The 26,467-nt window shown below is 31.5% G+C and overlaps 1 protein-coding gene across 3 annotated transcripts in view; it reads left to right on the forward strand.

Annotated features, from left to right (window-relative positions):
- LOC145246853 (diphthine methyltransferase-like) overlaps window positions 1-26,467 on the forward strand; it is a 167,717-nt gene that overhangs the window by 99,586 nt on the left and 41,664 nt on the right. For all 3 annotated transcript variants that reach the window (XM_080108700.1, XM_080108701.1, XM_080108699.1), the window contains 4 exons: window positions 8,068-8,228; window positions 15,359-15,431; window positions 19,060-19,125; window positions 21,177-21,355. In XM_080108700.1, coding sequence (XP_079964826.1) covers window positions 8,068-8,228; window positions 15,359-15,431; window positions 19,060-19,125; window positions 21,177-21,355 — 479 coding nt within the window. The remainder of the gene's footprint in view (window positions 1-8,067; window positions 8,229-15,358; window positions 15,432-19,059; window positions 19,126-21,176; window positions 21,356-26,467) is intronic.

Raw genomic sequence — 26,467 nt, forward strand, 5'->3', positions numbered from 1 at the left:
TGTACTCAGCTGGAAAGCAGGAAAACGGAAGACAATTCCACAGGCGTGCAGTTCTAAGAAAGAAGCTTTGTTAATGGAATCTACATTTTTTTTATATGGTAACTTGGCAAATCATAATTTGTTTTTGCGGTAAAATAATGTTTTTGTTTCTGAACTTTTGAGATGATGATTAATAATTATTCCGATTACTGCTCTCATCTTGAGTGTTATCCTCGCAACGTTTCAGTCGATGTAACCTCCGACCTTCTTTAGATGTGTCTTATTGAGGTCAGCAATTTTTCTGTCAATCTCAAGAAGCTACACAGAATTTAAATGAAACCTTTTATTTAATACACAAGGGTAGCATGTCCTCATTCCGTGTAAGCTTAAGTAATTTGCAGTTGCATTTTCAGTGTCAACTGCATTGAGGATTTAATCTACAACCTCCAGAAGAGTGTAACTTTACAACTGAATTTTACCAAGTATTTTATCCTTGTTGACAATTCTAGTATGAATTTTGGGAGCCTTAAAATTTTGTTTTTGGATGTACAATTTTATTACTTATCATTATACAGCAAATTTATATATGTATAAAATCACAATTAAATATATGTATAAAATCACAATTAAATATATGTATAAAATCACAATTAAATATATGTATAAAATCACAATTAAATATATGTACAAAATCACAATTAAATATATGTATAAAATCACAATTAAATATATGTACAAAATCACAATTAAATATATGTATAAAATCACAATTAAATATATGTATAAAATCACAATTAAATATATGTACAAAATCACAATTAAATATATGTATAAAATCACAATTAAATATATGTATAAAATCACAATTAAATATATGTATAAAATCACAATTAAATATATGTACAAAATCACAATTAAATATATGTATAAAATCACAATTAAATATATGTATAAAATCACAATTAAATATTTGTGCAAAATCACAATTAAATATATGTATAAAATCACAATTAAATATATGTATAAAATCACAATTAAATATATGTATAAAATCACAATTAAATATATGTATAAAATCACAATTAAATATATGTATAAAATCACAATTAAATATATGTATAAAATCACAATTAAATATATGTATAAAATCACAATTAAATATATGTATAAAATCACAATTAAATATATGTATAAAATCACAATTAAATATATGTATAAAATCACAATTAAATATATGTATAAAATCACAATTAAATATATGTACAAAATCACAATTAAATATATGTACAAAATCACAATTAAATATATGTAACAAAATCACAATTAAATATATGTATAAAATCACAATTAAATATATGTATAAAATCACAATTAAATATATGTATAAAATCACAATTAAATATATGTATAAAATCACAATTAAATATATGTATAAAATCACAATTAAATATATGTATAAAATCACAATTAAATATATGTATAAAATCACAATTAAATATATGTATAAAATCACAATTAAATATATGTATAAAATCACAATTAAATATATGTATAAAATCACAATTAAATATATGTATAAAATCACAATTAAATATATGTATAAAATCACAATTAAATATATGTACAAAATCACAATTAAATATATGTATAAAATCACAATTAAATATATGTACAAAATCACAATTAAATATATGTATAAAATCACAATTAAATATATGTATAAAATCACAATTAAATATATGTATAAAATCACAATTAAATATATGTATAAAATCACAATTAAATATATGTATAAAATCACAATTAAATATATGTACAAAATCACAATTAAATATATGTATAAAATCACAATTAAATATATGTACAAAATCACAATTAAATATATGTATAAAATCACAATTAAATATATGTGCAAAATCACAATTAAATATATGTATAAAATCGCAATTAAATATATGTATAAAATCACAATTTAATATATGTGCAAAATCACAATTAAATATATGTATAAAATCACAATTAAATATATGTATAAAATCACAATTAAATATATGTACAAAATCACAATTAAATATATGTATAAAATCACAATTAAATATATGTACAAAATCACAATTAAATATATGTATAAAATCACAATTAAATATATGTATAAAATCACAATTAAATATTTGTGCAAAATCACAATTAAATATATGTATAAAATCACAATTAAATATATGTATAAAATCACAATTAAATATATGTACAAAATCACAATTAAATATATGTATAAAATCACAATTAAATATATGTATAAAATCACAATTAAATATATGTGCAAAATCACAATTGAATATATGTACAAAATCACAATTGAATATATGTATAAAATCACAATTAAATATATGTATAAAATCACAATTAAATATATGTATAAAATCACAATTAAATATATGTGCAAAATCACAATTAAATATATGTATAAAATCACAATTAAATATATGTATAAAATCACAATTAAATATATGTACAAAATCACAATTAAATATATGTATAAAATCACAATTAAATATATGTATAAAATCACAATTAAATATATGTATAAAATCACAATTAAATATATGTATAACATCACAATTAAATATATGTATAAAATCACAATTAAATATATGTACAAAATCACAATTAAATATATGTATAAAATCACAATTTAATATATGTATAAAATCACAATTAAATATATGTACAAAATCACAATTAAATATATGTATAAAATCACAATTAAATATATGTACAAAATCACAATTAAATATATGTATAAAATTACAATTAAGTATATGTATAAAATCACAATTAAATATATGTATAAAATCACAATTAAATGTATGTGCAAAATAACAATTAAATATATGTATAAAATCACAATTAAATATATGTATAAAATCACAATTAAATATATGTGCAAAATCACAATTAAATATATGTATAAAATCACAATTAAATATATGTATAAAATCACAATTAAATATATGTACAAAATCACAATTAAATATATGTATAAAATCACAATTAAATATATGTACAAAATCACAATTAAATATATGTATAAAATCACAATTAAATATATGTATAAAATCACAATTAAATATTTGTGCAAAATCACAATTAAATATATGTATAAAATCACAATTAAATATATGTATAAAATCACAATTAAATATATGTACAAAATCACAATTAAATATATGTACAAAATCACAATTAAATATATGTATAAAATCACAATTAAATATATGTATAAAATCACAATTAAATATATGTGCAAAATCACAATTGAATATATGTACAAAATCACAATTAAATATATGTATAAAATCACAATTAAATATATGTATAAAATCACAATTAAATATATGTATAAAATCACAATTAAATATATGTGCAAAATCACAATTAAATATATGTACAAAATCACAATTAAATATATGTATAAAATCACAATTAAATATATGTATAAAATCACAATTAAATATATGTATAAAATCACAATTAAATATATGTATAAAATCACAATTAAATATATGTATAAAATCACAATTAAATATATGTATAAAATCACAATTAAATATATGTATAAAATCACAATTAAATATATGTACAAAATCACAATTAAATATATGTATAAAATCACAATTAAATATATGTATAAAATCACAATTAAATATATGTATAAAATCACAATTAAATATATGTATAACATCACAATTAAATATATGTATAAAATCACAATTAAATATATGTACAAAATCACAATTAAATATATGTATAAAATTACAATTAAATATATGTACAAAATCACAATTAAATATATGTATAAAATCACAATTAAATATATGTGCAAAATCACAATTAAATTTATGTATAAAATCACAATTAAATATATGTATAAAATCACAATTAAATATATGTACAAAATCACAATTAAATATATGTATAAAATCACAATTAAATATATGTATAAAATCACAATTAAATATATGTATAACATCACAATTAAATATATGTATAAAATCACAATTAAATATATGTACAAAATCACAATTAAATATATGTATAAAATTACAATTAAATATATGTACAAAATCACAATTAAATATATGTATAAAATCACAATTAAATATATGTGCAAAATCACAATTAAATATATGTATAAAATCACAATTAAATATATGTATAAAATCACAATTAAATATATGTACAAAATCACAATTAAATATATGTATAAAATCACAATTAAATATATGTACAAAATCACAATTAAATATATGTACAAAATCACAATTAAATATATGTACAAAATCACAATTAAATATATGTATAAAATCACAATTAAATATATGTATAAAATCACAATTAAATATATGTATAAAATCACAATTTAATATATGTACAAAATCACAATTAAATATATGTATAAAATCACAATTAAATATATGTACAAAATCACAATTAAATATATGTATAAAATCACAATTAAATATATGTATAAAATCACAATTAAATATATGTATAAAATCACAATTAAATATATGTATAAAATCACAATTAAATATATGTAAAAAATCACAATTAAATATATGTATAAAATCACAATTAAATATATGTATAAAATCACAATTAAATATATGTATAAAATCACAATTAAATATATGTATAAAATCACAATTAAATATATGTATAAAATCACAATTAAATATATGTACAAAATCACAATTAAATATATGTATAAAATCACAATTAAATATATGTATAAAATCACAATTAAATATATGTATAAAATCACAATTAAATATATGTACAAAATCACAATTATATATATGTATAAAATCACAATTAAATATATGTATAAAATCACAATTAAATATATGTATAAAATCACAATTACATATATGTATAAAATCACAATTAAATATATGTACAAAATCACAATTAAATATATGTATAAAATCACAATTAAATATATGTACAAAATCACAATTAAATATATGTACAAAATCACAATTAAATATATGTACAAAATCACAATTAAATATATGTATAAAATCACAATTAAATATATGTATAAAATCACAATTAAATATATGTATAAAATCACAATTAAATATATGTATAAAATCACAATTAAATATATGTATAAAATCACAATTAAATATATGTGCAAAATCACAATTAAATATATGTATAAAATCACAATTAAATATATGTACAAAATCACAATTAAATATATGTACAGGGTGGAACAATAAATTTGTCGTCTTAAAAAAAAACAACACTACAGATTTATTTTATAACTTTTATTGAAAAAATCAATTCAGGTTACTTGACTATGGTAATAGAGCTGACATCTATTCAATGTAGCCGCCTTCAGCCTCAATCACCATCTCGATACGGGTCCAGAACTGGGAGCATACCTTCTCCACAAACGCTGGCGGGAGCTCAATGAATACTCGGCGGATGGCAGCGATCAGGCTGGCTTCGGTGTTGTGGGAGGTCATATCGGTGATGTTCTCGACATCTGACAAACAAAGTAGTTCAGCAGGTTCAGGTCGGGGGAGGAGACGGGCCAGTCAGAGAAGGGTACAAAGTTTTGGCACTCTTTCTGAAGCCCGGTTCTCTTTGGACTTGTGGGCTGGTGCTGATTCCTGCTGCCACACCCAGGGTCTGCCAGCGACCACCTGATTCACCAGGGGATCAGCACATTCTTCAGCACGTCTATGTACAATTTCGTGTTGACTTTCAAGCCGACTTGTAAGATGTGAGGTGGCATTGATGTGGTCTTCACTTGAAACCACACCAAAGACCATAACCGTGGAAGGAAATTTTGTTGAGCTGTGCCCTCAAGCGTTGAACCGTCTGCATTTTAAGGGTGCTGGCAATGGTTCTGTTGTCATAACTTGGATTGGTAGAGAGCATGAGTTGTACAGTGGCACATCTCCAATCTCGCTCATTGAACATTATGTCCGGTCACTCTGTATGTATGAATATATATATTATAAAATCAGAATAAAAAATGCTGCAATTTTAAAATTAATAAAATCATTTATTATTATTATTATTATTATTATTATTATTAAACAATAAAATAAATGATTTTATCTCAATAACTAGAAGTAAAAAACAAAATGCAATGAAACTGAGACATGTGCATGCGAGTATCATGCTTTTTTCTAAACCATTCACTTCTTGTGGGTAAAAAAAAAATACTCGAGCTGAGATCAAAACCAAACACAGTGAGCCAAGTACAATAACCATTAGGCCAGCTTGCTACATATTTAAAATGTGTTTTGAAACCTACTTATTCTTAACATAATGTGAATGATTAGCGTATGTGCAGTCATGAAACAGTTGACAAACAGATAAAACTCCAGTGACCGCCAAGCAAGTACTAATTTTTCAATTTTGATGCTTTTTTCCAGATGAAAACTGATTAAAAAGTTTTCCACATGTCTGAATACCCTGTATACCAAATTTCAAGTCTGCAGATCAAAAATTTGTTGAATATATAGGTCGACACACACATTCTCACTGTTATAGATATATAGATTAAAAAACTTTGTGAATCGTCCGGGCGTCTTTGCTTGCTCGAACTTGAATCTTCTTTTTTTTTTTTTTTTTAACAAAGGAGGCACCGCTTATCAAGGCACTGAGGCCACTCGAGGATAAGGGTTAATGAGTGTACAGTAGTCAATGGGAAAATGTAGTAATCGTTAGTAGTGGGAATTGGGTAAATTGGATTACTTAAGTGGATTACTCATCAAGAATTTGTTTATGTTGGACTTGAAGATGACCATATTCTAGTCAGTTGGAAAGTAAGAAAATGTGGGAAAGAGGTTGCAAGGAAGAGAAAAGAGCATCCTCCACTAGGTTACAAAGTCTATTTTGAACGCTGTCAAGGCAGGATAAACTGCTTCTCAGAGCTCCTGACCAGGTGTGGCAACAGTACTCCATCCTTGGTCATACTTGGCTCTTATACAGGTAGAGAATTGCATCAGCAGTGAGATATCTACTGGAGTGGTAGAACAATCCCACCATTTTTTCCAGCAGCGTTGGCAACGGATTTGATGTACATGTTCCAATTCGGATCAGAAGTAAAAGTCAAGCCCAGAAGCTTGTCAAAACATGAAGCCTCCCCAAGAGGAAAGCCATTCATTTCAATTGATGCCAGACAGGGATCAGAGCATTGATGATGTAAAGATAGAAGCTTGGTTTTAGATGCATTAAAATTAACAACCCACCTCTTTCCCCATTGCACCACGTGATCAAGATCAGAGGAGAGAGAATCGAGAGAGAATTTAGTCGTTTACTGCCTTTGAAGTTTTGCCATAGATGGTAGTGTCGTCAGCATAAATTATAATATAATATATTCTATTATAATAAAATTGTATCCTTGTCTGTTTGTGTGCTCACAATTTAATTAATATTTACAAAACGTACACCGTTTCACAAATTAATTTTTATACTGAAACCAACGTATTCCAGCATGATTTCTATATATACTATGCATTCCAAAAAATCTACATTCGATGAATACCCTCATTTGCATAGTACATTAAACAAAATCTATTTGAATAATTAACTCAATTTTATTAATTCTTTGTTGTAATAGAATAATTTTACTTGTTCTGTTTAAAATATTATTTAAAGTTAATTTATTTAATTTATATTTAATGTAATATATCTTCAATTATCAATAGCTCATAACAGTTATGTTTAAAACCGGAAACAAGCTTATTTATTTAAGCTATGGGAGTTATTTCCCCTTTATTCTCTGAAAGTAACTTCGCATTTGATTTTCATAGATCAAGACAGATGTGTTTTATGCTTCCTTAAATTAAGCTTGTGGTCACTTTTCGTAACAAGTTAGGATATTCGATATATCTTAAATTGTATGTGACTAATCCCTCCGCCTGACAATATGTTTTGACTGGACAAGCCTGAATATATGCAACTAGTTCATTTTAAAATTGCATTTTTTTTTTTTTTTTGGTTTCAATTTCCGTAATAATTAATTTATATTCTGTTTCAACATTCTCTTTTTCCTTTCAGTGATTCATTGGCTTCGCTGGTTGCGTCCAGTTCTGATGGAAAATTGTCCACCTGGCAACTGACCGATTCTGGTCTGGAGAATCTGTCTCGATGGAAGGCGCACGATTTTGAAGCCTGGATTTCTGCATTTGATTACTGGGATACAAATTTGGTTTATTCAGGTCAGAACAAATTTTATCTATTTATGTTGAAAAAAATTTGGTCTATTCAGGTTGGAACAAATTTGGTTTATTTAGGTTGGAATAAATTTGGTTTATTTAGGTTGAAACAAATTTGGTTTATTTAGGTTGAAACAAATTTGGTCTGTTCAGGTTGAAACAAATTTGGTCTGTTCAGATCGGAACAAAATACAAGCGTTGGTTACTTATCCCTATTTTCCATATTTATATGTTTCACATCTACCTGTTTAATATGGCAGGTAGGGGGACAGCTTTGAAACATTCAAGGACAACCTTAGCAATTTATTGTCTGTCAAGGTCAGAGGGGTTAGATTTGACAAGTGTGTGAACAGAAAAAGTGGAAGTATAAATAGTGTGAGGATTGATTGTAGAACCAACTGCTCGTGCCGTTCAGCTTCTTTATCTTCTTATATTTATCATAATTTTTTGTGAGTTGCAAAATTTCCATATTGCAATTATGAATGGAAGAATTGTGTTTATTGATATTCATGATTTAAAAAAGTAAAGGTAAAAAAAAAGGAGAGGCCAGACGACTAGTTTCACCCTCACTCTTCTAGAGCTGGATGTTTTTATTTATATATATAAAAAGCAAAATGGGCACGAGTGTTTGTGTATGTCCGCGTAAGGCTTTTCAAATCGGGGTTCTGCTGTCAGTTAAATTCTGCGAGAAGTTTTCCTATACTTCCTTTTTTTTTTTTTTTGATCGAGTTAAAAGGAAATTCCCACCGTACCGTCATCTCGAGTGTTTGTTTGTCTTTTTTGTATAATAAAGCAAAACTATTCGAACGCAAACAATAGAAAGCGAGAAACTTACCTGATCCTTGTCCCCTGGTCAAGTTTAAAAGCATCATTTAATAAAGCGGGAAGCTGAACTGGCCCCTGGCCAGGTTTAAAAGCAACATTCATTTCTGTGCATGTGTGACAACTCCTATGATTCTTAAGTTAATTACCAACTCATTGTATTTGGCCTAATGGTTAGCAAGGAAGACTAATTACTAGTGATGGGACGATTCCAATATTTTTCCCGATCCTAATACAATTACCGATTCCATACTAAATTCCCAATTCCGATTCCTTATAAATCTGTAATTATTTAACTATAAGATTGTTATTTTCCCTGATTTTTGTAAAAAACACATGTTAAATGTGCATATATTTTACTAAATGTCAAAATACACTTGTGGAGAGTGATCTATCGATTTTAGCTTTACTGGTAATTTAAAATCAATAAATATTTATTATTTTATCATTATTACCAGCAATTGAAGATTTTAGGGTAAATAAAATCAAATAAAAAAAAGACAATTAAAAGAATCATTTTGGCATCAATTTTTCCGATACCAATTCCCTCAAATCTTCCGATTTTTCCAATTCTGATTAATCGTCCCAACACTACTAATTACCCTACATTTTTTAGTTTGATCCCACCTCTCTATCTTTTTTTTAATTTTTTTATTTCCTCCTTGTGCCAGTATCCTCCACCCTGGCAAAAGTTAATTACCAACTCATTGAATTCACTTTCCTCTCTGGCCTAATGGTTAGCGTGTCTTTTTTTATTTTAACCACGTGGAAGCTATTCTTGACATCGCTTCTTCCTTGTGCCAATATCTTCCACTAGGGCAACGCCGGCTACTCCTCGCTATATTATACAAAAGGCAAAATGTGTGTATGTATGTATGTATATATCTATGTGTGTGTGTTTGTATGTCTGCCAAAAACTTTCAGCACATGCGACGGATCATCACGAGATCGGCATTGTTTTGAAGCACGATCCTTCGGATGACAAATATCGAAAAATTGGCCAAAAAATTCATTCCTTCCCCCTCAACTTGCCTGTTTTTTACAAGGAGGGGTCGATTTTTCCATTGACATTTTTGCAAGTCATCGTCTGTTGGATTGACCGCTTAATTTCAATGCTCTCGACTTCCACTTGCACCATGGACGTATTGGTTAAGACATTACTTTTTTTTTCTCCTTCACGTTACGGGTTTGAACCTGCCTGCCTACTACCACTTTTTTCTTTTTTTTTTAAAACACCTTTCTCTTTTCTCCACCCAAACTGCCTACTGTTGTTTTGATCCCTCTCTCCCACTTTTTTATTACCCCCCCTTCCTTACTACTACACCTACACACACCTGAGCAATGCCGGGTACCCCTGTTAGTCTTGTATATAATAAAGGAGGCACAATTTTTCCCCCCTGTACTAAAATACTGTAGGTTTACACCAACATAAAAAATTACTATGTTGATGGTATTGGCTATTACCTTATATAACTATAGAACTCAATTACAAACACATTATTCTGTAATATTAAAATTTTACATTTATTCCTAGGAGCACCATCTTCATAACCTACAGAGGGAGTAGCTCAAACTTCTACCCCCTATTCGATGAGACCTCTTACAACCTCATTCTACACTGCAGGCATTTATACTTTTTTCTCCTTTCCTGGGTCTACTTCATCATTAACTGACTTGTGGATTCGTATACATCGCCTACTGTTAGCGCTTTACGTCTACACAAATAATGATTTCTCCCTCTTCCCATCCCTTGAAATCTCATTGGTTGAGATCTACATATTTCCGGAATGAAAGAATAATCATTCAAAAATGAACATTCCAGAGATTACAATAAACATGGCTTCCCTTAGTAGAATCATTACATCTTGAATACCCCGATTAAAAACTTTGGAATCTCGAAAAAAAAAAAATGATTCGCACTTGATGCAACCAAATCGTGTGTGGACGAAGAACTCTTTCTGATTTTCTTAAGTGGGAGAATGCTAAAATTATTAAAAAAAACATTACGTCTCATTTTGTTTATGAGTTGACAATTAGATTTTTTGGTTTACAAGTTTGTTTATATTATAAACTAGTGGCTGTGCCGCGTCGGCACACATAACGCCGAGTCAAACACAAAAACGAGTACATTCAACATCAAGTACACTCAACATCATCTTACCATCAATGCTTACCCTGTGAACTCGGAGTATGTGAAATTCCCATATGCACAAAACAAAATCACTGAAAAAACAAAAATACCCTAACTAAGGGTAAGGATAATGAGTAAACGTTGGATAAAATGATGGTTAAAATTATTACGAACACTTGCCAGGATTCGAACCTGGAATCTTTCGATCCGTAGTCAGACGCATTATCCATTGCGCCACAAGTCCTGTCCATATGCCAAAGAATGTTACTTTGACTGGATGTTACAAACAGTGCTAAATTCCGTTGACATGGACAGGTAACTTTTTCGACAATCCACGAAACGGCCCAAAAGCCCTCATTTCTGGCTTTTTGTGTTACTCGGCGCTCTTCGTTACGAATCGTATATAGATAAGGACAGTGTAGGGACTCACATCTTTTAGGGAAAAAAAGAATTTTTCAATTTGGTACATCTGTTCGAAAGTTTTATTGGTATATATACACACACACACACACACACACACACACACACACACACACACACACATAAATAAATAAATAAACATATAGAATTTTATTAATAGTATAGATGCTTCACAAACTTTAAATGACTAAAATTAATCCATGCTATTATTTCACATGTTCAGATGTGGTTAATTACTTTCTTTTTTTTTCACAAAGGCGTCCCCACTTATCAAGGCCGGGAGGCCACTCGAGGATAAGGGTTAATGAGTGTACAGTAGTCAATCGGAAAATATCGTAGTAATCGTTAATAGTGGAAATTTGGTAAATTGGATTACTTAAGGAGACGGTTCATCAAGAATTTGTTTACATTGAACTTGAAGACGACCATATTGTAGGAAGCTGGAAAGCAGGAAAAGAGAACAGAGTTCCACAGGCGTTCAATTCTAAGAAAGAAGCTTTGTTCATGGAATCTACGTTTGGGTTTAGGCACATATAAAGAGTGGGGGAAATTATTGATAGTGGTTTCAGCTAGGGTTAGGCTTCTCATTTCTTCCCATCAGCCACTATTACAAACCTATCAGAGAGAAATTATTGGTATTTTTTTAGTTTACTGAACCGTCTGCATTCACCTCTAATTTGTCGACTTTTGGAGGTTTTCGGGTACGCTGAGAACGAATATTGCATTTATTTTTTGCACAAACGCGCAATTATCCATATTTGAAGACCTTCAGTATTCTACGTAATCACTATTGCTTTTTTTTTTTGCACAAACGCGCAGTTATTCATATTTGAAGACCTTCAGTATCCTACGTAATCACTATTGTTTTTACTTTAGATGAACCTTTTACTTTAGTTATAAGGATACTGCAATAATATTTCGTTTTTTTTTTTAATTATTATTATAGACGCACACATTATTAAACAAATTAAAAAAGGGTACATATTAAGATTCTTTCCACCTTCGACCAATCCTTTAAAATCAACCCTTTTAGAAGTTTTATGGGATGCTGAAAACAAAAACCATGTTTAAAATTCCAGCAAACATGTAGTTTTAAATATCTTAAGAAATGTTAATTACAAAGATTTTCGGAGGTGGGGGGGGTGGGGGGGGTGGCAAACAAGTAGTTTCAAAAATATTAAAAACTGTTGTTTTCAAAAAAAAAAAGCGGGGGATCACTTGTATATAATAATTTAACGTACAATGAGCACCCACTTTATGGCCATCTTTTGTTGGGGTGGAGGCGTGGGTCAACGTAAAATGAACAAAATTTCATGAAAATTGCGCATCCATTTTTTTTTTTTGGGGGGTGGGTCCGGGCATTAATAATTGATTCGACGGGCACCTACCACAAACAAAAAAAGGGGTTGCTCATTTTATGTTACATTGTGTTCAGTGAACGTTGACCTCCCCCCCCCCAAAAAAAAAATTTGCCCATAAAGTGGTTGCTCATTTTGCGTTATATTATTATAGAAAAGTGATCCCCCACTTTTTAGAAACTAACATTTATTCAGATCTTGCAATCTACTCGTATGCCAGATTTTTTTTTTTTTACGTTATTTTCATTTTCAGCACACCCAAAATCTTTAAAAGTGATAATTTGAAAGGATTTTCCTTTGGAAAGATCCCTCATATTTACCAAAAAAATGAAATAATGCAAGATTTACTTTTACATTGAGTAAATGTGTATCATTTTATAATTTTTAATTAAAAGTGTCGAACAATACAAAGTACAATTTTGGGTGATTATTTTACATTGGGGAGGGGAAGATCTTTGGTAAATATTCTTCCACCTTACGATTGAAAAAAAAAAAATAGCATGAAAGTTGAATTTTACCTAAAAACACTAATTGCAAATAGCGCAGTATCAAAAATGCATAAGCACCAAATTTTAAAGTAGATATTGATCTAGGATGCATATGATGGCAGAACGCGATACCATCGTGCACATGTTTTACAATATTTTTTTTTATTATATAACGTGATTAAATTTAACCCATTTAAAATTTAGGAACCAGATTCACGATTGTTTGTTATTTAAACAAACCGTTCTGTTTACTTTTACAGCTTAATTAAAATGCTCACTTTCTTGAATAGCATTTACATTTATATTGGGTAAACTTCAGGTGACTACTGGGATTTAGTTCCCTTTAAGGGACACAAGGTTCGATAGTTTTTTTCACCATAACTCCAGTCTTGCCAGCTAAAATACCTTGAACTTTATCCTGAACCATACCCCGAAAAATACCCTGAACCTTCCAGCAAATTTTGTGACAACCCCACCCACAGGCACAAAATGGAGTGTCTATTCTGAAAGCCATTTTTAACATGAGGAGGTTGGGGGTTGGCAAACGACAAAAACAACAGCCATATTTTAAATAAGAAGGAAGAGGGGATGTATGCTACCACTGGGCAACACCGGTTAACAGGTCCTGCTAGTTTATAATAGAAACAAGAGAAACCTACGAGGGAAACTATATGTTTAAAATAAAGTAACGTTATAGTGTATTAACAGGGAAGGGAAAAGAAAACTTAAAAAAAGAGACACTATTCATCTGAAACAAAGTTACATGTGATCTATGTACAATGAAAGAATCTTCTAGAGACTAATCAAGTTCAAACCTAAAAGACATTCCTTCTATTTACAAAGAGAATGTCTCTTCAAACGAACATGAATGGTCTTCAACATCTTCAGATGAATGTTCGAATGAGCACGACTCAAAATGGTAAGTAAGTGAATGCTAAAGTTTGTAGCACAAGACGGGTTTTTAAGCAAATGATCAGCTATTGAAGACCTGTATGTTGTTGGACTATACTATCCAATCTTAACATCGTTCGACCCACATAGTCAGTACTGCAACTACATTTAAATTGATAAATTACATTATGTTATAGAGGTAGAATGTCTTTTTGAGAGTATGTCATTAACGGTGTTGTAACGAACATAACGTTAGAAGCAAAATGGCATTTTTTTTTACTTACTGACCCTAAACAAATAAAAATTGAACATTTAGCCACCATATGAACATTTATTTGGGAACATTCATTTTATTTCCTTTTAATGGCTGACTTAATCGCATTGAAAGGATACACATTCTTGGATGAAGTATCTGTGATTGTTTTCAATTCTTCATCCAGTTTTGTTTTTGATCATAAGGCACACTTCTTATTATTAAGACTATACTATCCAATATTAACATCATTCGACCCACATAGTCAGTACTGCCACAACAAATTGTCATTAACGGTTTTGTAGAGAACACAAGAAGCAAAATAACATTTTTCTACTATTTAGCTGATTTGCTTGGTAAATTTCTCACTTACTGACCAAAACATTTCAAGTCCAAATTCCAATGACACGGATTTGACCCCAGTGTTTTTTAACCCCATTTCGATGCAACCAAATCCTGTGTGGACGAGGAGGTCTTTCTTATTTTTTAAGTGGGAGAATGCTAAAACAGGAGTCCAACAATGATCCAACATAACATTTCTATTTTAGCAGATATTCTTATTTATTATATTTAAAAAAATTTTTTTTTTATATTTGCACTTAATTTACAGTGAGGTCATCAAATTAACTAACACTGTTTAGTTCTGAGGACTTTTTAAGACTCGAATACATTTGGATGCGTAAACATGCAATATCGCCAATGAGGTTCAATATTTTGGTATAATGGTATAAGTAAATATTTCTATAATTAAATTCTTTTTGATCTTTCAGGCGGAGATGATTGTCGATTTAAAGGATGGGATCTACGAAGTCCGCCTGGATGTCCAACTTTTATCAGCAAAGCGTGAGACTATATTTTAATTCTCAATCTCTCTCTCTCTCTTTCTCTCTCTCTCTCTCTCTCTCTCTCTCTATATATATATATATATATATATATATATATATATATATATATATCTTATTTATATGCTTAATAGTTCTTAATTCCCTTCATTCCCATGGCAATTGTTTGGTGGCCCTAAGGTAGAGGCTCAGCAGATGGAGCCAAAAAGAGGGGCTTCGTGGATGGGTTGAAATCTTATGATCATTAGGAATTGTCACTCCTACACTGATGATTACATAAGCATGAAACACTAGTTTCTGTAGGTATAAAGAATAATGATGTAATTATAATTATATATATACATATATATATATAATTGATATATAGTTTGGTTTCTTAGATGTAGATTCACTGAAACCCCTGTGTTTATTAAGGAGTACTCAATGGAGGACAGAGCAAGTATATAGTATATTTATTCTACAAACATTATTGGTTACATATGTGTATATATGTTTCAGTGGAACCTCAAGTCAGAGAGATTACTTTATCAGACCGAAACAAGAGGTTCCACTGAAACATGTATGCACATATGTAACCAATAATGTTTGTATAATAAATATACTATATATATATATATATATATTTATTAAAATCAGAATTTATGTATTTAAATTCTATGATTTGAAAAAGTTAATCTTCAAATACAGAATTTTTTATTGTTTGAAAACAAAGAATACAATTGAATAAATTATAAATCATTCCCATGAGTTTTCGATGCTTATTCATCTCCTCAGAGGAAAATATTAGCAAATATTTTATTTGGTTTGCACCTTATTTGCTAAAAGCAATAAACATAGAAAATTAAAGTTTTTGAAACATTTTACATACATAGAATAAAGAAATTGGATATAGAGGCAGAAAAAAAATATTGGACTTTAAATCCAAAATGAATGTTAAATCTTGAAATGGAAATTCCTGGTAGTAAGGAGGTGAAGAGATCTATCGTGTCTTGTAGTGCTTCCAAGGTATTAGGTTACAATCACATGCAAACATATTTCCTTCGTTTCACCACTGGTTATATAAGATATCCTTCAAAGATTTTGTTTATATAAGATTCAAGAATTAAATCCAAGTGGCAAATCTATAATTTGAATATGAATTTATCGAAGGCAAAATAAAAGAATGGTTTATCAAAGCATAATAGTCATCAGAAAGTCAGATGCAGCTTTGGTGAGCATATTCATAAAACCGCATAAGTGAAAATATTTATACTTACTTTGCCTAAAAAAAAAAAATCTCAAATTTAACTTCTATTCTACATTCTGAATTAATTTTGAATAGAAGAGACAATAGAGAGTAGGGGTGGAAGATATTTTGAAGAGAGAGGAATAAAGAAAGGAAAATTGTGATAGTTGGCACATGTTAAAAGTCTAGACATACAGATATAAGTCACTGGATTTTCATATCAATATATATATTTCATTTTATTATTCTGAAGTATATATATATATATATATATATTTCTGTGGAAATATATTTTAAATTATATTTCACCTTTTTTTATATACTAATCTTTTATTTATGAAGTTCAATGTAAATACAGAGCATATAACAGACAAATGACAACAGTCTATATTTCAAATTTCATGATGTTGACCATCTTACAATTTATTCCTTTAATTACGTTGACATTCACAATTCTTGACAGCAACTGTTTCATAGCACAAAAATCATTGATTTAATAATTATATCAATAAATATATATATATTTACACATATACACTTTTTATTTGTTATACGTAAGCAGAGATATATATGGTTATACAAGTACATTGTTTATGGGTCGAGATTTTCACACCATACTCCCTCTTTCTGTTGTATAATTGGTATCATAAAAGGGGCACCGTTGTATGATCGTCTAAATGTTGCTGTCTATTTGTGATGTGTTCATATCTAATTGTTCATATGAAGTTGTGTGTTTGTGTGTGTATAGTACATATATTTTGGACATACCTTCTTCATGCGTCATTGATCTTGTCCACCTGGAATTCATCTCGAGCTTAGAGGGGAGACTGAAAACCTGTTTTGAACGAATATTCATTCACTCCAAGATGATGATTGGTTTTATATAGTTTTTATTTACCTTCCAGATGTCAATCGCAGAAGAATGGAAAGTGAATGTCTTTGCTTGCATAGGTATTATTTTCACACACGTTAGCGCCCCCCCCCCAGTGAAAGGAAGGGGACGACCTGTTAAGCCATCTGTTCTTAAACACAAACTCCTGACTCCAGCTCACCTGATTCACTCATTCTAAAGAGGTAAAAATACTTATTCCGTAAAAATAAAGATAGATAAATAAATAAATAATAATAATAATAATAATAATAATAATAATAATAATAATAATAATTTAACAGTACAACTGAGGGAACAAATCTACCATTCGCTGAATAATCGTGGACCCCTTCCTGAGGAGCAGAAAGGATGACAAAAAGGAAAAGAAGTAACACATGATCTGTTATATATGGATCAAAAGATCACGAAGGAGGATAAAAAATAGAAAGAATTTAGCCATCACATGGATCTGTTGTATTGTATCTAATAAGGGGAACCGTTGTGTGTGATCGTCTAAATGTTGCTTATATATTCTTATCTAATTGTTCATATGAAGTTGTGTGTTTGTGTGTGTATAGTACATATATTTTAGACATACCTTCTTCATGCGTCGTTGATCTTGTCCATCTGGAATTCATCTCGAGCTTAGAGGGGAGAATTGAAACCTGTTTTGGACGAATATTCATTCACTCCAACATGATGATTGGTTTTATATAGTTTTTATTCACCTTCCAGTTGTTGATCGCAGAAGAATGGAAAGTGAATATCTTTGCTTGAGTGATTAATTCTAGGTCTATTCCGACGCACGTCAGCTCCCTCCCCAGTGAAGAGAGGGATGACCTGTTATACCGTCCACCCTGCTTAACGTCCAAATTCAAACTTCAATGATCTCCAGCTATCCTGATCCACGTAGCATACACGTAGATCCTGTCAGCTGAGCAGATGTTTCCGGTAAACTTGTCTATGATCTAGCGTTGTCATATTTTGACAGTTTTTATCAACATTCTTCATATTCAGCTCTTGTTTATCTCTACAGTTTAATAGATAGATAGAACGAGATGGATAGATACAGAAATAGGTAGATAAATAGATCGAGAAATATATCGATAATACACATAGATAAATAGATGGATCGAGACAGATTAATAACTAACAAATACTTTCTTGTGTTCGGCCTACTACAGAATGGAAAGTGAATATCTTTGCTTGAGTGGTTAATTCAAAGTCTTATTTTCACACACGTCAGCGTCACCCCCCCCCCAGTGAAGGGTAGGGGATGACCTGTTAAGCCGTCTATTCTTCTCTACGTCCAAACCCAAACTCACTGACTCCAGCTAACGTGATCACGTGACTCACACGCAGATCTGATCAGCTGACCCTGACTTCCGGTAAAACGTGTCTACAATATAATTTACCATATTTCTTATGTTCGACCTATTTCCTAACATCTCTCTATCTATATATAATGTGATATTGCATGTCTGTATGTCAGCATATATTTTTGTAAATTTATATTTTTTTCTTTGCCTTTAGACACACAATGGGTGTTTGCAGCATTCAGAGCAATGCAAAGGTTGAACATCTCCTGGCCACTGGCAGGTAAGTAGGGTTAGGGTTTCATGCTCTTTTCTTTTAGTCTGTTATACGCATTAACCAACTTCTGCAACTTTCTTTAATAAATACACGAATGAGGTGCCTTCAATAAATTTCCAGACTTTTATTTATGCAGGCATTTTAAATTGTTGGAGACTTTTGAAAATTCAGATTGGGACAGCTGGTGAATTTCAAAAATGCAATCTGGACAAGAGGACACTTTAGAAGAATAATCTATATAATTATAAAACTCAAATGACCTTGTAATAAGTGTTGTTACCCAACATCTGGTTTACAACTTCTGGTTGTGCATGCGTAAACAAATAATCAACGCGACAATAAAACGTATTGTTTTACTGTGTATGTTTTCAGCGGCCCAATTGTTTTTTTTTCGCATTTAAATTATCCAAATAAACAATTGTTAATACTTTCTGCATTGTTTTTTACAGCGTTCATTTCCGTATTACGTTTAAGTTAATGCAATTTTCTTACAAGTAAATCTACTTTAACCCGTTGACAACCATAAGAGCATTTTACAACGGCGATTTAACCACCGCCTTCTTTTTTGTTTTTTATTATTCTCCATTTTTTAATACACCTTTCTTAAAAAACATTCATACATTTTCTTCTACACTACCAACATAAATAAATAAGCCCGAAAATATGCTCTTTTTTAATTTGCATTACAAATTAATAATCAACGCGACAATAAAACATATTGTTTTACTGTGTACGTTTTCAGCGTCCCAATTGTTTATATTTTTGCGTTTAAATTAAAAGCATCAGTGTTGATAATGTAAAGATAAAAGCTTGGTTTTAGATGCATTAAAAGTAACCAGCCACCTCTTTCCCCATTGTACCACTTGCTCAAGATGATGTAAGGTTGTGACTTGGAAGATCATTAATGTAGATCAGGAAGAGAGTTGGGCCCAGGATGGACCCCTGAGGGACTCCATCGTTAATACTGTAAGCTTCTGATTTTTGCCCATCAACTGCTACTCTTATGAACCTATCAGAAAGAAATGATTTAATAATTGAGAAGACATTTCCAGCTATACCATAGCTGGAGATCTTGTGAAGTAAACCTTTATGCCATACTCTATCAAAAGCCTTTGATATGTCAAGAGCAATTGCCCTAGAAAGGTTGCCTCCATCGAGAGATTCACTAATCCTATGAGATATAACTGTAAGCACATCTGCTGTAGATCTAGCAGAATGGAAACCATATTGTGTGTCACTAAGAAGGTTATTTTTCCTGAGATGGTTGATTACTTCTCTAACACAGATTCCAGCAACTTACTCATGATACACAGGAGACTTATTGGCCTGTACTGAGAGGGAGATGACTTATCACCTGAATTCTTAAATACAGGGCATACTGATGAGATTCTCCAGGGTGATGGGAAGCAATTCTCTTTAAGACAATGTTTAAACAGTTTTGCAAGGATAGGCGCTAGTTCTGGTTGAAGTCTTTTGAGTACTATAATTGGAATACTGTCAGGGCCGGTTGCTTTACTGGAATCAAAGAGTTTGGCTTTTTCTGATGCTGACGAGATTACCTCAGGTCCATTTACGCTTCTGTTCAGGATTCTGTTTGCTATTTGCTAAAACTTGTGGGTACCAAGCCGCTGCCCAGCTACTTTGGACTTGACGTACTGAGCATACAACTCTCTTGCCTTCTTTATTACTTTCTTACAGTGGTTGCTGGCAGTCCTGAAAGTGGCTTTAGTCTCAGTACATCTATTACGTTGGAAGCAATGGAAAAAGTGATTTCTGTGCGCAATGGCAGCAGCACATTGGAGAGAACCACGGCTGGCTGTTAGGTTTTTGCTGGAATTTTTTCGAGGGTATGAAATGGGTCTATACCTACAAGTAACCATTCCGTCAGGTCTGATACTATAGAGGACACATCCTTTTTAAACATGGAACGCAGAGGTAGATCTGATATAAATGTACGGAAGCTATCCTAGTCAGCTGTAGAGTATTGGCCTTGATAAGTCATTTTATGATTTTTAATTAATTTTTTAACGTTTTCTTTTTGCGATTTCTTTGTACAGTTATGATGAACAATTGCTGATTTGGGACACACGCCACATGAAGTCTCCTGTAAAGGACATCAGCCTTGGTGGAGGTATTTGGAGGATCAAATGGGAACCTCTTGCTGGTCGCTACATTCTCACAGCCACCATGCACAATGGATTCCATATTGTTGACACTGGATTTCCTCAATCCACAGGTGAATATATTGATTTATTAATTTATATCAATAAAACAATACAATAAACTCTTAAACTACTGATCACATACCCTGGAATTAACAGGAAATAGTAATAATTTTTACGAGTGGGACCTGTGGAAATTCCACAAGGGACTCATATGTAATATATTGATGTTGGCATTCTGTAGATATTCAGTGTAAATGGAGACGCCCTGATATTATTGTAGCTCTTTTGTTAAAACTGCAGAAGTATTTATCTAAGCTAGCACAAACGCCCGGCAATTTTAATTCTTACAGACTTTGTATATTTTATTATAGAGTTAATGTTCTATCGATTTTTATATATTATAAAGTTGCAATTTCAAAAATAAAAGAATATATATCATATGACTTGGGTACATTAGCTTGAACCGAAATCGAAACTTATGAAAAAAATATGTGTATATATATATATATATATATATATATATATATATATATATATATATATAACTTGAGTTCTTTCAGCCGTAATCGAAACTGAAACCAAAACTTATGAAGAATTCTTGATAAATTTATTTATAAAAACAATAGATTACTGGAGTGCCATCAGCTATAACTGAAACCGAAATGAAAACGTATGAATAATTCTTGGTAAAATTATTTATTACAAGAAATGTAAGTCCATAAAAATTTAACGACAGTTACTCGGATGTAAGCGTGACACACAAAATAAATAACACAAACGCCATCCTATTAATATATAATGCTCCCTATCTTAGGTTGAGCATTTGGGAAGTGATATACAAATTACCATTAGCATATGAAGCGATGCTCCTTGTGCAAACAAATTGAGCTTAGGTACTTTGGACAATGACAAAGCATCGTTAACTCACTGTCTGCATAATAGAAGCCATATAGCGCAACGGTTAGAAGCTCTGACTGTCGTTTGGATGATCGAGTTTTGATCCTGGCTTGAGGTAGTTGCTTGTCTAGCTGCACTGATGAGCTGTGAAACAGCGAAACAGTACTGTTTATGGATGACTATATATATATATATAGATACGTATGGATGTGGCGCAGAGACTAAGGAACGAGGATGGAGAGGTGTATGTCTTGGTTTCGTCTTGGTTTCGATTCTAGCTGATGGCACCCAAATCATATATATATATATTATTTAGTTTTGATCTCACTGCTATATATAAGGTTTAGTATAATAATTAATAGATAATTATCTCTATTTTTTTTTTATTACATGGAAGTCACTACTTATCAAGGCCCGGAAGCCACTCAGGGATAAGGGTTATTGCGTGGACAGTAATCAATGGGATAGTATCGTAGTAATCGTTAGTATTGGAGATTTGATAAAGTGTCTTACTTAAGGGAGCGATTCATCAGGAATTTGTTTATGTTGGACTTGAAGACATCCAAGTTGTAGTCAGGTGGGAAACAGGCAAACGGAAGAGAATTCCACAGGGGTGCACTTCTAAGAAAGAAGCTTTGTTCATAGAATCTACGTTTTGATTTAGATTGGAGCTCAGATGAGCACTTGCCATGGAAATAACGATAAAACAAAGACAGGCTCGCAACATCTCTTCTGTGGGAGAAAGGTTGCAGGAAAGAGAAAAGGGAATCCTCCACTAAGCCACAAAGTCTATTTTGTACTCTGTCAGGCAGGATAAGCTTTTTTTAGCAGCTCCTGCCCAGATGTGGCAGCAGTACTCCATCCTTGGATGTACTTGGCTTTTATACAGATAGAGAATTGCATCAGTAGTGAGATATCTTCTGGAGCGGTAGAAGGATCCTACCATTTTCCCAGCGACCTTGGCAACAGACTTGATGTATGTGTTCCATTTCAGATCAGGAGTAAAGGTCAAACCCAGAAGCTTGTCAAAACATGAAGCCTCCCCAAGACGAGAGCCATCCATTTCAATTGATGCCAGATGAGGATCAGAGCGTTGATGATGTAAAGATAGGAGCTTGGTTTTAGATGCATTAAAAGTAACCAGCCACCTCTTCTCCCACTGTACCACACGCTCAAGATCAGAGGAGAGAGAATCAGAGAGAGCTTTGTCATTTACGGCCTTTGATGTGTTGCCATAGATGGTCGTGTCATCAGCATAGATGTCAACAAATGATTTAAATATGTGTTTTGGGAGATCATTGATGTAGATCAGGAAGAGAGTTGGGCCCAGGATGGACCCCTGAGGGACACCAGCATTAATACTTTGGGCCTCTGATTTCTGCCCATCAACCACTACTTTTATGAGCCTATCAGAGAGAAATGATTTAATAATTGAGAAAACATTTCCAGTTATATCGAAGCTGGAAATCATGTGAAGTAGGCCCTTATGCCATACCTTATCGAAGGCCTTTGATATGTCAAGAGCAATTGCCCTAGAAAGGAAGCCTTTGTCAAGAGATTCACTAATCCTATGAGATATAACCGTTAACACATCTGCTGTAGATCTAGCAGAATGGAAACCATATTGCATGTCACTAAGAAGGTTATTTCTGCTGAAGTGGTTGACTACTTCTCTATTTAATATGGATTCCAGTAACTTACTCATGACACACAGGAGACTTATTGGTCTGTACTGAGAGGGAGATGACTTATCACCTGAATTCTTAAATAAAGGGCATACTGACAAGGTTTTCCAAGGTGTTGGAAAGCACTTATCCTTAAGGCAACACTTAAACAGTTTTGTAAGTATGGGGGCAAGTTCTGGTTGGAGCTTTTTCAGCACTATAACTGGAATGCCGTCAGGGCCAGTTGCTTTACTGGAATCAAGATTCTTGATTAGCTTGGCAACCTCACGCATAGATATTTGTATGTTGCATAGTGTGTTGTTTGTTATAGGAGGAAATACAGGGAGTTGATGGCCTTCGTCGCAGAGGGTAGAATTAGCTGCAAAGTTCTTGGCAAATAGTTTGGCCTTGTCTGATACTGACGAGATGACCTCAGGTCCGTTGATGATGGTTGGGATAGAATGCACGCTTCCGTTCAGGATCCTGTTTGCTATTTGCCAAACTGGTGGAAACCAAGCCGCTGCTCAGCTACTTTCAATTTAACGGACTGAGCGTGTAGCTCTCTTGCATTTTTTATTACTCTTTTACAGTGGTTGCTGGCAGCTTTAGTCTCAGTACATCTATATAATAGCAATCTGCATGAATTAAAATATTGTATTTAAGCATATCTAACAACCAAATTATCAAAATCTTAATTATAACCTATTAAATAAATTTGTTAAACATTCAACTTAGGTCTTGTATCATTTTTATGTGGTTGTTTCACAGACAACACCCATTTTTTAAAATTTGTAACGCCAACATATTAAGTACTTTTGCATCAGTTTAAAAAAAAAACATTTGAAATCTATATATATCTGTAATTTAAAACTCTGTGGATCGCTCGCCTTTGCTTGAATTTTGTCTTTGACAATTTCATCTTTTAAAACAGGGATGGCAAATGAATTTGTATATATATATATATATTTATTTAAATAGGCATTCGGACAGTTTAATTTCAGCCACCGATTCCGTAGTCAGGGGGTAGGACTGCCGACTGTCATCACGACGGTTCTAAGTTCGATCCTCGGCTTGGGAGAGGTGTTAGTCTAGTGGCACTGATGAGTTGTGAAACAACGAAACAGGTCTGTATGTCGATGACTAAAATATATTTTATAAAGCTCCCCTCTTCGGTAGAGCACTCTCGTAAATTATCTTACTCGCTACTTAATTTAGCTGAAATAATGCGAAGCTCGCGATTTGTTTACAAACAAAACGTTTGAGCCCTCTACGAGTGGCGGACGGATGTTTATTTAAATAGGCATTCGGACAGTTTAATTTCGGCCACCGATTCCGTAGTCAGGGGGTAGGACTGCCGACTGTCATCACGACGGTTCTAAGTTCGATCCTCGGCTTGGGAGAGGTGTTAGTCTAGCGGCACTGATGAGTTGTGAAACAACGAAACAGGTCTGTATGTCGATGACTAAAATATATTTTATATATATATATATATAATGACAAAAAGTCTATATGCCAATTTCCAAGATGTTGTTCACCTTACCGTTTATTTCTTTCAGCAAAAGTTCAATTCTTGTTTTTGAATATTTTCCACCCTGCCTCATTATTAACTCTAAAAGAAAATAAAAAGAATATAGGCATGATTGCATGAATATGAAAAAGACCGGAAGAGTAATTGCAATTGTGTCTTGATATTTATGCCATCTTTGACTTTTCATATATATATATCTTCTATAATATAAAGCTGAATGTCTGTGTGTGTGTGTGTGTGTGTGTGTGTGTGTGTGTGTGTCTGGTCATGAATAGGCTCCTATATGGTTGACTAGAAGATATATCGAGACACAGGAATCGGTATGTTTGATCTGGCAGAACGGTGGTTCATTAAAATTGTGGGTTCTGCGTTCGCGCCTGGTTCACAAAGTATGGAAATAAAAACTTAAAAAATTAAAAAAAAACGTTTACAAGTGTTTTTGATATAGATGTACATAATAATACTTTGATAAGTAGGTTTTAACTTAAACAGGGATGGTATAATAAAATTGTGGGGTCTGCGTTCATACCTGGCCTCCATAGAATGGAAATAGGCACAAACTTTAATAAAGACTTTTCATATCTATCTGCATAAGTATACTTTGATAATTATGTTTCAGTTTGAAGAAATATGGTATAATAAAATTATGGGGTGTTCGTTAGCACCTGACTTCCATAGAATGGAAATAAGTGTTTCAGTGTGAACAGGTATGGTATAATAAATTATGGGGTTTATCTATTTTATTTTTACTTTCATCATATTTTGCTTTGGTTTTGATACCCCCAAATTCAACCCAAATTTACAACCCTTCCTTTTCATAACCTATTATACTTTCATAAATCAGAGTCCATTTTCTGTCGGCTGTTTTTGAACCCAGTCAACGACGGGTACTTTTGCTAACGTGTCGTGTGTGTGTGTGTGTGTGTGTGTGTGTGTACATTTCCCTACGCAATAACTCTGTAAAGTTAAAAAAAATTGACCGTTTTTTTTTTTTTGCTCAACCTCCAAACACCCGGGCAACGCCGGGCTGAAATGCTAGTCTATATATATATAAAAGTGAACGTGTCTGTGTGTGTGTGTGTGTCTGTCTGTGT

The sequence above is a fragment of the Euprymna scolopes genome, chromosome 24 (genome assembly GCF_053919585.1).
Source record: "Euprymna scolopes isolate OS-2025 chromosome 24, ASM5391958v1, whole genome shotgun sequence".
Classification (NCBI taxonomy): Eukaryota; Metazoa; Mollusca; class Cephalopoda; order Sepiida; family Sepiolidae; genus Euprymna; species Euprymna scolopes.